The sequence below is a fragment of the Branchiostoma floridae genome, chromosome 5 (assembly GCF_000003815.2).
Source record: "Branchiostoma floridae strain S238N-H82 chromosome 5, Bfl_VNyyK, whole genome shotgun sequence".
NCBI lineage: Eukaryota > Metazoa > Chordata > Leptocardii > Amphioxiformes > Branchiostomatidae > Branchiostoma > Branchiostoma floridae.
In genome coordinates, this window is record NC_049983.1 from 17682988 (window position 1) to 17696964 (window position 13977).

A 13977-nucleotide genomic window follows, 5' to 3' on the forward strand; every position below is an offset into this window, starting at 1 on the left:
TTATACTTCTTCTTTTAGAATATCCTTTGTAACTTAGCTAGTCTGGAGCCCTGAAGGTGGCTAATATTACACTGACATAACAAAATAGCAGAACTTGAACAGGTTCAAATGTGGTTTAACAGCTACCTAATCCTTGCAGCTTAGGTCCTGAAGCATCCTCAACAATACTCTTTGAATATAACATGAAACAAGTTGACATTTAACATGAATAACACCATTAAGCATGTGAAACTCTTCCACATTCCTTTTCACTAAGGTTGTTACCATGTTTTACTTTACATAATGGAGAAACAATTTCTTATCAGTGAGTCTAACCTTCGCCATAGTAACCACCCTGCAAGCATCTATTTGGTAAACACAGGCATACATAAGCCCTACTAGAGAATCTATGCTCTGTTCAACATGTTGCAGTGTACACACCATAACAGGCATGCCAACACTTCAACTCTAAGTACAACTGGGGGGAAGTTAAGAGGGCTTGGCTTATAGCAACAACCCTGATTCAAATACAGTGCACAAAAAATACCAGAGAAAGTACCATGTAGTGTGCATTACTACTGAGTGAACTGTAGATTGTTCAGTCCACTACAGCAATTTGTACATGAACCATGTCAAAGATTACAATCCAAGAGCAAGTACAGCTGACAGTTATTTTGTTTGTGCAGGTAAAGAAAAGGGTATGATCTATTTCTATTTGGTATAATGTTTATTTTCTTTTGGTTTAACATGAAAATAAAATAAACCATATACCAACTCCAAACTACTCATTAATGAAGATTGGGTTGAAGAATTAATTTTGAATTGTCTTTTCCTTGATAAATACATAGGGAATATGACATGTACAAATCTAGCATTGACCTTCAAACAACCCCTAATAGGCCCAAGCCTAAGAATTTGGAGTGTAGCAAAGATTGTTTCTTTTGACACGCACATTGAACTAAGGAAGTAAATAGTAAATGGCAAATGTTTCATGATCTAAAGAATATGAAAACAGCATTTTATGTATGAGGAATAGAGTTTACATTATCATAACGATCCACAAAATATAAAGTCCCCTCCATATGATATGGAATACACAGAGCCGGGCTTTATACAATACACACCTGATCAACTGTCATAATCCCCTATCAGTCTATCGGGGTCACGCCTTCAAAAAAGGGTTTAGTGTAGTCAAGCATTGTTACAGACTACACCATTGTTTATGATAAAGAAACGTTGAAAGGAACCTGTAATGACTTTGTTTATGGCAACAATGATGTGCGGTAGAAGAAAAAGTAGCGTGGGAGGGTAACATTTTTACTAGAAGCTCCCATGTTGTGGGTATCTATCTCGACATCTACGAAACACCCCCGCACACCCCCGCTAAACATTCAGATAATGTTTGAACTTTGAGGTATCTTCGTGATAGATCGGCACCAAGGAAAATACACAATCGCATGTCAATGATACTCAAGACAGAGCACGAGTCACGAACTGTTTTGCAGGAAAAATCTTGGGTGGTAAAAAGAAAGAAACACGACAGAATTTTTGACATAGCCGTGATCAAACGGGGTGTAACAGTGTGTGTCAGGGAACGTTTTGGGTGACGGTTTCAGACAAGACAGTGATTTTAAGACATACCGAAGCTTCTATTAGATGTTACATAATTAGTATGTTTCTAGTCAAGCCCACCGTCAAGTATGTCGTCGTCGTCTGAACCGTTTTCCATGGGCTCGCCATCGAACTTGACGCCTCGCTTCTGTCCGCCCGGTCTGTCCTCTCTTTCCCGCAGGTTGTTGAAGTAATCGGCGGCAAAACTCACCAAATCGTCCGGTCTTTCCCTCAGAACAGCGACAGTGAAGTCCTGCAGGAGGTCTGTAAGTCCCGTTGGAATTTCAAAATTCATCTTGATGTATATATTCAGTGATTTATACGATGTCAACCGGGTCAAAACACCGGGCGGATCTGAGCCGAGCTGCGGCCGCTTGTATCTCCGTGTCCCGATGACGAAATGCACGTGTATTGCGGTGGATGTCTCGCTGTCTAACAAGCCACAGGCACCACCGTGTGGACCTTACAACGGCCTGGAGGAATCCAACAGGTTGCCGTGATTTTTCCTAAAGCGTCGTCCTTCACGGCGGGGACGTTTTGCACGATAAAAATCAGTGCGTGTTTGGAGCCCAAACACAAGACAATGCTCATTACTCGTACCCTCCCCCTTCAGTCGTCTGAATGATGACGTAATTAAGGGTAGTTCATTAGCAAGAGTAAATCATTTCCAATGTCCTAAAATCCAGTGCTATTTCTAACTACATACTAACAATCATCTCCAGTTATGTTTTTAAAGTACAGTTTAACATGTTACTGTGGTAATTCTTCGATTTCTTTGCATTCTCCTTCCCCACATTTTCATATATGGAATAGTCCATAAGTCACGTGACATCACAAACCTCAGCACTCAACTTGAAGAAAAATAATTCCCGTCTACATCGATGTAAAGTAAATAAATCCGAAGCAGCCGCAGATTGGATATTGGTATTTAACCATCAATGGTCGATACTTTACAAATTCGGGATATTATGAAAAGATCATTGACTGCAGTTTCTTGCAGAAGCCTGTTTGCACGGCGCGGATTAATATAGCAGGCAAAATTTGAGAACCGGACCTCTCAAAGGCCACCGATTTGGCGGGAAATTTAAATGACATCAAATGACGCACTCAAAATTATTTCAGAATCAGCGGATTGGAAGAAGGATGAAAATGCTGTTCAACCTTTCATTACTAATCCACAGGGCCTGAGAATTCTTATGAAATCACTTGCATCATTTATGTCCTATCTATTCTGTTATCTGTCAACTGATTTGGACAAAGAAATCAGAATTATATAATCTCTCATTGAAATGATTGGAAATTATCATCCTAAGGCATAGCGAACTGAAAAATATGCTTATTGTCTTTTCCCTTATTACCTTTACCAAGAAAATGTTTGCATGATAAAAACATGGCCCCTAGCAGCTTTCATTTAATAATACCACCAGGACGGTGCATGCCACCAGGACTTTCAGTTCTGATATCTCCTGTGTGTGCTGGGCAAACTATGGTTATGATTTATAAAACTCTTTGGCTTGGAAAGAAGTGACATAAGTTGGAGCCTTCTAGCAGCTTTGGAACTGCAGGAACCTTTTAGTATTTGTGTTTTTGAAGATGGTCACTCTAAGAGGGACTGCATGCTCTTTTCTGTAAAGGCTAACGTTATTTGATTTCCCGTAATTTGTATGAAAATCCGTCTGACTCACATAATTCACAGCAAGGCAAACAAATACAAAGTAATTGCCTCCCTTGATTTTATTGAAAGATGTAGGACGTTCCCAATGTACATTCAGCGTAAAGCGTTCATTGTCTGGACCCCCCATACAGACATCAAGTAACGTCAACGTTATCACTCTACATAGCATCAAACTTTCGTTATGTAGCACTAACTGCTAACGTTATACACAAAGCACAGACTTTCAAAAAGTATGAGCTAGTTATTGTGAGATATGATAGTGAAAAAGTGTTAATATCTGTGAACAAAAGAGTTCAACTGCATCAATCAGAACAGCTGTGACAGATCAATGGGGACAGTGACAGATCAATGGGGACATCTTGTGACCTCTCACCAAACTGCAGCAGAAGAGCATGTGCATGCAGAATGAGGGTGTGGGATCCAGCAGTACAGTGCCCTTTGCATCATGCATTCTGGTGAGGTACTTTGCTGAAGGTAACATTATAGTAATATAATTTAACACCATGTTTAACCGTCCAAGTACCATGATTCAATAGCAGTGACAGGAACTTACCACAAAATGATCTTTTTGTAACATTACGATATTTTCTAACAATTCATAACATTTCTGCTGTAGTATTTGTCGATGACATTAACAAAACTTATAGCTCTAAAATCATAGCACTATTAGTTAATAATAAATGGTTATACAAAATGTAACTATAATAAGTCGCCAAAAAACAACAACATGACATTCTTCAATGAAATAAAAAAATTCTAAGAAATACAGCATTCATTGTTGGTAGTAGACTTGGGGATATGGCAGCCTACTAGTAATGAAGTCTCGCTTATAGCAGCCCGCCTAACATCAACTGGCCTGGAAGGGGACAGCAGAGGTTGTGTTACACAGACTAGGGATATGGAGTAGGGCTGGGTACCGGTACAGAAAATTCAGGTCCAGGTCCGGTTCAGGTCCAAAGGATCAGGTCCAGGTCCGGACCTGAACCTGGACCTGTTTCAGCATGACTCATACCAATGGTCCATTTCACTAGAAAGAAATCTGTTTGGTGGTGTATTAGACTTACACTGGCGTTTTAAAATCCTACAACGCTAGCTGCACCTGTACGATTGGCTGTAAAACTTGGTAGAACTTATTATAAACTCTACTCTACTTCACTCTTGTTATTTTTTTCCACCTGCAAGCACCAAAACGTTTGAATGCCTTATAAAATAATCTGTTAAATTTCCAATCGGTCCAACATTCGGTCCACCCAATTTTTTCAGGTCCGTTTTTTCTGGACCGGTCCAATAAGAAAAACCGGTTTTGTACCGGTACGCTGTACCGATACCCAGCCCTAATATGGAGGCAATATGCGTCTTGGGCTCTAATCTTCCTTCATGTACATTTCAAACACATTAGAGACAAATTTCATAACACAAAGAAGGCCATATCTCTTTTCCTAAAACGTTTTCAGCTTTGGTCTGTCGCACATAGCCCTAATACCCTACAATAGATGTCCCGCAGCAGCCATTACCCGAACCTTTCATGTGTGCAGGAAGTGATAACAGCTCCCCCTAGGTGATGCATCAGCGCTGCAGGCATTCTCTTTGATTTAATACAGAAGTCTTCTGAACGAAGCACACCAAAATGCCCCAAGACAAGTTTTGGTGTGCATTGTCCAGTGGCTAGCAACAATGTCCCTGGAACAAGACGTTGTGACAGACTACTGACTGTTGTCACTCAACAGGCACGCACGATATGAAAAAGGTTTTAGTACTGGACATCTAGAGGTGGTCCAATATTCATACTGCTTGTCAATAAGAGCTACAAGAATTTCTACGGCACAAAGAACCTGTACATATTGTCCGCAGCATCTGTCTTCTCTGTTACAATCAGTAGAAGATAAGCTCCCCAGGGAGATAAAATTGGGTCGAGACTTTCACTTTCTTTTTTTGTCTTGATACATTTTAACTGTTACATGTGTCTATTTCCTGAAGATGCTAATAGCCTCAGCCTGTCTTCTTGGAGATGCATGCAGATCTCGGGTGTCTGTGTGTGTGTGTGTGTATCCTCATTAGATAGCTTTACACAATGCTTGCAGCTAGATGTGTAAAGGTTACGTGGAAGACTGTTGATCGGTGTAACATAACCAGCTGCTCCCCCACCGCATGCCTGTGAAGCTGTGTTATGCCAAAGGGCAGTCATACTGGCTATACAGACACACGATCCCTGCAAAGGATAACAGAAAGTGCTTTTACTAAAGACCACGTAATAATGACATTTGCCTCGTCTGCTTCTGTCTCCTGCTACTTGGATGCTGCCCTTGGTGCTGATAACACAACTGCTTCTAAATACTGTAAATACAGAAACTTTCGACGTGGTTTAATTTTCGCGGTTTTCGTGGTGGCCGCTTCACCATGAACTTAAAGCCACCGCGAACATTTTTCCATGGCAGTAAGAGACTACAGTGCATGGTGCTACCGCAAACTTAAAACCACCGTGAAAAGTCCTTTTTCCCCGGTGCTGCAAATTAAATCCCCGCGAACCTAAATGCATTTACAGTAAGAACAAAAACAGCACAGGCTGCAAATCCTGGCCTGCAGCTACTCCTATAATTCACACCACAGAGTATCTTAAGCTGCACGTAATAAAAGAGAAGTAGCTCCATTATTGTAGCCCTGAGGAAGATCTGAGTAGATAATCAAAACATTGGCAGGTAAAAATTCCAGTGTCCTTCTTCAAAGGTAAAGCATGTTGCTTTTTCAAGTACTGCTAGTAGTAAGTAGCTGGTAGTGCAATGGCTCATGTTTTCAGCCAAGCACAAGCACACAGATCACGCCTACTCTTCTTGATAAGTGTGTTGGGATCCGGGCTGTTTCCTGCTTGTAATGTTTTTACATCCCACTTCTTGTTTCGGAGCCCATTTTGTTAATTTGCGTTAAAATGTGTGGTAATGGCTGGATCCTTCCTTTCAAATATAAAAACCAAACATAAAACAAGAGTTCGTAGACCTCAGGCCTGCATGAAATGTATTGGGTTACTGTAGACCTATTGTGTATTTTTGCCTTTTTGTCTGTGGTACGTGGTTGGAAAAATGAGCTTTTTACCGTGTTGGTTGTGCACCATGCAAAAGTCTGACTCTGAAATTCCATTTTCTGAATTTGTAAGTTTGGACATGGATGAACATTACTTATTTTGGATTTCTTAAGTATGTAACCAACCACAGTACTTTGAAGTTGTTGAGACGCTACCTTTTTTTGTCTCAGATGGCCCATGCACATGTAGTTACTCTGTCACATGATATACTAATATCTTCCTATTTCAATGTACTGACCTAATGCAGCTGCTAAGTCTCCTTGGTTTGTGTTCTTCCAATGATATTCATTAAAGATTTATTTCTGGGGTGTTATTCACTTGACATCGGAATGTTACTCGCATAATTTGACCAATGATACTTTTATCTGTAGTTCCATAGACATTAGACAATATGAATAGTGGTAGCCCCCATGCAGCAGCAACAGTTAGTCCCCAGGGTGGTATGATATTTTCATTCATTCAATCCATCCAACCCAAACCTAAATCTCCTGTAGTATCTAAGCCAAATTTAACAGCACAATTTACTATGAAAAATGTCCTTGTCAATCCCATTTATAGATGGCAAGCTGCTGGCAATGGAAGCTTTGAAAAGTTCAGAAGCTGTTGTAGTCAGAGCAAACACCCAGAAAACATCCCCGCAAACCAATGAGCAGTTGCTTAGAAGGGGAATTTCATCATATATTTGCCGCGACAAAATGCAACAAACGATACTGAATTCAAAACAGAACAAAGCTAAGCCTCCACCACTTAACCCTGCCTGTACCATAGATTAAGCAGGCCCAAAAACCAAGCGAATATGACTAGCCCAAAACAACAAATTACATGTATACAGTATGGAAATGGCATTACCAAAGAAACAAAAAGAAACACAGGACAAATCATACACATACCTTTCTCTTATGCCCACACTCTATACAGTTCTCCTCCACATTAGAAAATTGCATCTTCTTCTGTTTAAGTTCAAGTTCAACCATGATTGCCAACAGGGTAAAGGTTAAAACTCAGTACTATACAGCTCTAGAAACACCACAAAGAGTAATAAGCAAACTCCAATTATACCTGACCAACAGATATATAATCTGGCACACTCCCGTCATCTGGCAAACTGTCAGTGCCACTAAGTAACCTGATACATTGAAGGTGGCCCAGGCCAGATGATGGTTCTACACCCAACCATAATCTGTTTTTAAAACCAAGCAGATATTGGGAGGATGCCCCAACCACACTAAAACAGGGTCAACCTATACAGTATCAAGTTCAAGCACTAGGAGGCCCAAAATCAAACCTGACCACCAGGACGCCACAAACAACTCACGTACCAAATGGCAACACAATGGCACCTTGCGTTCCGGAGATACAGCGCACGCCCCGTGCCCGCACAAAAGGTAACCTAAAATGTCAAGTTCAAGCACCAAGGGCGCCAAAATCAAAATTGAGCATTATTCAGCCACCGCCGACACATGTGCCAAATATCATCGCGCCAGCACCAGCCGTTCAGAAGATATAACTCCGGAAACACCCCTCCCGGACACAAAATTCGACCTGCCGGGTCAAGTTCAAACGCGACAAGGCCCAAAGTCAATCCTAGGCAACAGGCAACAACCCCCCACCCATGCACCAAAAATCGTCGCAATCGCGCGTATCGTTCCGGACACACAGCGCCAAAAGTGCCCCCAAAACACCAAAAATGCCACCTTCAATGTCAAGGTCAAGCGCCAGGAGGCCCCAAATCACACCTGAGTGTCAGGCTACCACCCCCAACCCACGTACCAAAAATCGTTGTGCTCGCAACATCCGTTCACGAGATACAGCGCCCTACATCCCCGGCTACCGAAAAGTTTCCACCAGCATCAAAACCATACCTGCATACATGCAGGTAATAAACAGTATGATACCAATTATTGGCAGCAAAATATACAATTATACATACCATATTCATGAGTGTTTTCTAAAAACTTCAATCACAGTGGATATATCTAGTGGTACAATCATAAAATGATCAAATAGCAAAACAAATATACAGCAAAGAGCAAAAATGCTTTTATTCCTTTACATCAAACTTTCCAATCTTTCAGTCATCATTAAAGTCTTCCATGAGCAGTTTCATCTCCTAAAACAACAGCCTTGCTACTTTACCGTTGGGAACACCCCATTAAGAGCTGGAGCACTGATAAATTAAACAATAGGGAATAGATGAAACCTTTGCTGTATTTCTCTAGACATTTCGTCAACGTATCAGGAGCAATAGTTGCCGCATTCCATTCTGAGCCGAAGTTTTGCTCTTGAGTTATGTGCGTCAATGCAATATTGAGTGATCATCTGAATCTTGAAAGTGTGTCAGATATATGCTACTTACATGTGCTGAGACGCTATCGTAATGTCCTTGGTACATACATACTTTGTACTGTCATGCAAACATGAAACCATCACGAAAATAAAAAGATTACAGTAACTGCATATATTCTTCCCAAGAAACTTAATTCCATTTTTCGTATTTAATGTCACACTTTTGGGCTCTTTGTTTGAGTTTTTAATAAAGTACTGAAATGCTGGAAATTACATGTAGTAATGGATAGTGGAGGGGACATATTTTGAGATGTAAATGACCTTTTTCTAGGTTAGCTACAGCTTGAGCACATCCAAAAACCCACCACATTTAAAGACAGACTTGAAGTACTATAAAAGAGGAAATAAAAATAATGATTTGACTTTGTGGTAGGCACAAAATTAAGTGTTTACAGTGGTTTAAACTTGAAACAAGAGTGTAGGCGCGATACAGAACAATAATGTTCATGGTGATCATTAGCGGAAGTGCCCCGATGGTGTCAAAGACTTTTTCCGTTTAATCAGTTGAGGTCAGAGGTGAATGTCAAGGTGGTCATTCTATACATAAGGTCCTTTCTACGATCAATGACCAACTGACATTGGTACAGGAAGGACACAACATATTATACATAGATCAATACAACTAATCAATGTACAGTCAAAACTGCCCAAGAAGACCACTTAGGGGATCTAATCTGGTCTGTGTGAATAGGCTGTCACTATGGATAGGACTCTTAATGCTTGTGTCGATGGGAGATTTCACTAACAGAGAACTGACTGTCACGTTGGCCAGGTGGTCCTTATGCAGATTGGACTGTACTTCCAGAAAATGGCAAATAGTTAAGATATGAAAGATCACTGCATATGCAGTACCATGTATCATCTGAAAGGAACATGCCTGTTTAAGTAACTATCTATGGAATAGTACATATCGTAGCTCTCAGCAGTCCATATTATTGCTAGAATAGTCACTTGTTTCCACTTGTCGACACCATTGTTATCTATACCAAAGCCTTTTATGTATACTATGTCTTTTATCTTATGTAAGTATTCTGTATGTGCAATGTTGCAATTAGCCCTCGGGCAAGAATTTGCAAATAAACTTTCCTATGATCATATAAATGCACAGCAAAAATTGCTAGTTGCTAAATTTGACATTTGTTAACATAAAGCAAAGATTTTCATCATCCTTAACAAAACAAAACAAAACAAAATGTTCAGGATATGCACTGAAGCAAAACATGTTTGGCCCAAAGGCTTGCACAAGCTAATTGTATAATCTAGTCATTTTCAAATGATCAGTCATTCAGAATGAGATCAATTCATCTTGAAAATCTGTCAAAATCACAGCATATGAAAGTTCTATTATTGTTACTAGATGGATGGTTGAATGATTCTCCCATCTTGCAGAATACTGTCATTCACTTGTTCAATTAGCGAGATCAGACTGAATACAAATGAGTATTATATGATCTGAACATTACCTGCATCCATTTTACAACATTTTATGAGTGATAACAGTTACGAAGTACATATAACTAAGAGCAATAAAACAGAATTTGTACCTACAATGTAAGATGAATTTTCATTACTAGATAATCAGCATAAAATGTTGCCATTTGTGTTTACTATATAATATTTCATGAAGGCAGTTATGGTAAAACAACTGTATTGAAAAGAGAAAGCGATGACCAGAGTGTTTATTAGTGCCTCCAGCAATGTTAATAATTCAGGGCTTGAAATACTGGGTGCACGTGCACCTTGGTGCATCCAAAATTGGTTCTGTACACCCCATTTTTTTCTTTGGGTGCACCCAAGCACCCAAATACTTTTGTAGGTTTACGAATGCTAAGACATCAAAGTATGCTAGTAGTAGTACACACCATATTCTTGACATGGAAATGTTGGAAAGATAATAGAATGTCTGTCATAGTACTTATATAAGAATCTGAAGTTGGAATTTGGGTTCATCAAAATTTTTCAACGCTCCAAATCTGTATGTGGTGCACCCAAACTTTTTTTTGTGCACTCAGTTTTTTTCGGTTGGGCGAACCAGTGCACCTAATCCCCAAAAATAAATTTCGAGCTCTGTAATGGCAGATGCACAAAAAGATAGCTGAAGTCACAGGACTAACCACATCCACAGGGATTACTATTCCAGCTCTTTGAACATTGGAGACTTCATCTCAACCATAAAAAAACACACTTGCTTAGGACACAGTTGTTCAAACTACCTAATCTAATAAAACAAATACTGTATTACATATGTACTTTGTTAAACCATACTGTATCACTAAAGTTTTGGCCAAAGTCTAAAAAAAAAGATTTAAAGAAATCCCTACCTGCTAACCATAATTTTTCAGGGCTGAACAGGAAACTCAACATTTTCCCCTTGGCCTAACTGTACAGTTAGATTTGTGTGACCCTTTATTTTATAGTTGGAGTATGATACACGACCTAAAACACAAAGAAAATTGCTTTTTTCATCAAAGAAATTTTTTTATTGAGAATTACATGTACAATGTATGATATACCAAATCCTGGCTTTGTCAGAGGTTGCTGAGCAGTCAAAGCCTCTGGTGGAAAGGGACTAGTGTAAGTTACTGAAAGGGGGTAAGAATTCATGCATAAATTGATACCCTTAAAAGACATACTAAATGCTACTTAATCATTTCTGCATATTACTCATCCAGGAATTCACTTCAAGTAAGAGTCCTCGCAGCATTCTAAAATCATGTTGACATCCACAACACTTAATACTACACAAATCACTTCACTTCTCTCATACAAGGTTATCCAGTAAGTGTGTCGCTATAATCAAGGGCACGGAAACTTAATTTCAAAATTCTGTTGCCTAGCAACTGATCACAGTGGGTTCTTGATAAAAGGATTCTGGGCAATTACAGGACGGGAAACTGGTAAATTGTAGATTTAGCGTGGCAGCAGGTGTTTATAATGTTTCCTCTCAATAATTCAGGTCGATTCTCCATGAAAAATGATAGAGTAGTGAGGTTACAGATCAGCAGCCATGTTGGATAGGGCATTCCCTGGGAAAACGCAGACTCCTAACGAGGCACGCAAAGTTTACCGATCCCTACAACACGCACGCACGGGACACCCGCCGCCTAACACCCGCCGGCACTCGAACCAGCTGGCCCCTACTAACACGAGCCTCTTTCGGAAGCGAGCGATGTTGGGGACCGGCGTAAGTGGGGCCAGCTGGTAGTGGGGTGGGTGCATAGAGGCAGGAGGGCGCGCGTTAGGCAGGGGATCGGTATTACTAAACTCTTATTTGCGAAGCTTCTCGAGCAGGTTTCCCAGGGTAGATAGGGCACTTTCCTACCCCACATATCACACCATGTAACAATAGAAATCCATCAGTGACTTTGGAACTAAAAATCATAACCAAGTACAGAATTGTTCCTTGCATTAGGAGGTTTATGTTTTGAAGCGACCAACAATAGCAACTATTAACAGTGAGTCTAGGTGGTTGTTAAAGAAAAAGAATAAGGAAACTAATTGGCAAAATGAAGAGGAAAGGTGGGAAAGTCTGGGAATTCTGAGTGCTTTTCCTGCTCACTGAAAATTCTAAACCTCTTTCACAGCAACATCACACAGCAAAGTCAATGGTGATTACCATTACGTACATGAAGTCATTACAAACTTCCTGTATTGGGTCCTTTTAAATAAGTTGCAACTTAAATCCACTTACTAGATGCTGGAAAATTCATCCGTATTTCTCATGTATGCTCAGCCAAAATGCTATCAATTAAGACTGTGTTAAAAATCATCCTCAATTATTGTTATGGGAACAGTTAAGCCAAACATAATACTATTATCACACACACACACACACACACACACACACACACACACACAAACACACTCACACATACAAAATAGATACATTGACATTGTGTACTGTTTTTTTTTTTTGCTGGCGACTAATTTCTTTCATCTGGTGCGGTGTCTGGAAGTTGCTTTGATATTTTTCATCATTGACTACACAACAAAGCAAAGCCTGACAACCAGAGTGGAGACACAGTAAATTGAGTAGATGGAAAAATTGACTCGACAAACATCGTTGCAAGCTCTCCTTTAACAAGGTCCACAGTACTAGATAAAATTAGACAAGTCTGACCTTCCCCAATTTGCATCAGCAATGAGACCAAAAACATGCCCAAACTCTCAATTCTACAATACCAAAAACATCATTGTACCCATTTGGTATCATTTAATCTATCACACGGTGGTAGTCTTATTTCCGTAAATTGGTATTGCAATTAACAGGGAACTAAAAATTAAAAGGAAGTCGATTTAGTCAATATATTTACATTCCTGAAGCATTGACCAGTAGCACAGAATTTGGCACAGCCAAGCAGAAACCTCTTCAGTCTTCTAAAAGCTTAACATGCCTTGTGCACCCTGAGGCCTTAGAGACTTTGGAAACCTGAGACCAGCTGACTCCTAAAGAAGCTTTTAGGCTCCAAACACGTTCTGCTTACAGCAGAAATCAGAAGTTAAAAGCAGGGCTGTCTCCAGGACCTGTCCCTCCATCCTGGGACAGACATTTGCTTATTGGGAAGGACAAAATTTCACCCCATCCATCCCAAAATCTGAACTTAGTACTACGTAAGATTGCTAAAGTGTGTTTTCATAAGCTAAAAGTAACATACATGTATTTTACAAGGAAAATCAACAACATTGACTCCAAAACAAAGAGAGGGACAGAAAAAAAAGCTGAAGACAGCCCTGGTTAGACTTATATTAGGTCACATTTCCAAAACGGGGCTCGGCCGGGCAGCTTTCGGGAGCGACAAGAATGATATTATACTTTTTATAGACATTAAAATACACAAAATGTCAAAATAAGATACATGGGCATGATATGTGTATATTTCTAGGTATTTAAGTTGATTTTTCGTTTCTTAAAACACCCCGGCCGGGTCCCGGTTCGAAATGTGACCTAAGCCTTAAAGGGGATCTTTCAAAATGATACACTCCAGAAGAAGAACGATCTCTTACCATCGGAGATGTCGTCGTCTGACGCTACGTCCATGTGGTCCTCTTGTTCTGAGGAAGCGTACACCCCGGCACGCTTCTGACCGCGGCCGCGAAAACGTCCATTTACTGCGGGAAGACAGAAGTAAAACACATCAGGCTTTCAGAAACTAAAAGGGTGCATTGTGCATCACGACAGCATCTTACTCAAGTATAACGCAAAGTGATGTGATTAAACGTGTTTCTCAACCCACTATTAGAAACTGTGCCTATACCAGACAAGCAATTTTTGATATCATTAAGATAATGT

The 13977-nt window shown here is 40.1% G+C and overlaps 1 protein-coding gene across 5 annotated transcripts in view; it reads right to left on the reverse strand.

The window, feature by feature from the left end:
- The window catches only part of LOC118415278 (cAMP-dependent protein kinase type II regulatory subunit-like), a 59469-nt gene that overhangs the window by 23099 nt on the left and 22393 nt on the right, over positions 1 to 13977 (reverse strand). For 3 of the 5 annotated variants that reach the window (XM_035819758.1, XM_035819759.1, XM_035819760.1), the window contains one exon: positions 13692 to 13796. In XM_035819758.1, coding sequence (XP_035675651.1) covers positions 13692 to 13796 — 105 coding nt within the window. Of the gene's footprint in view, positions 1 to 1671; positions 2238 to 13691; positions 13797 to 13977 lie in introns of those variants that run through there. The other 2 variants (XM_035819756.1, XM_035819757.1) reach the window with 2 other exon arrangements.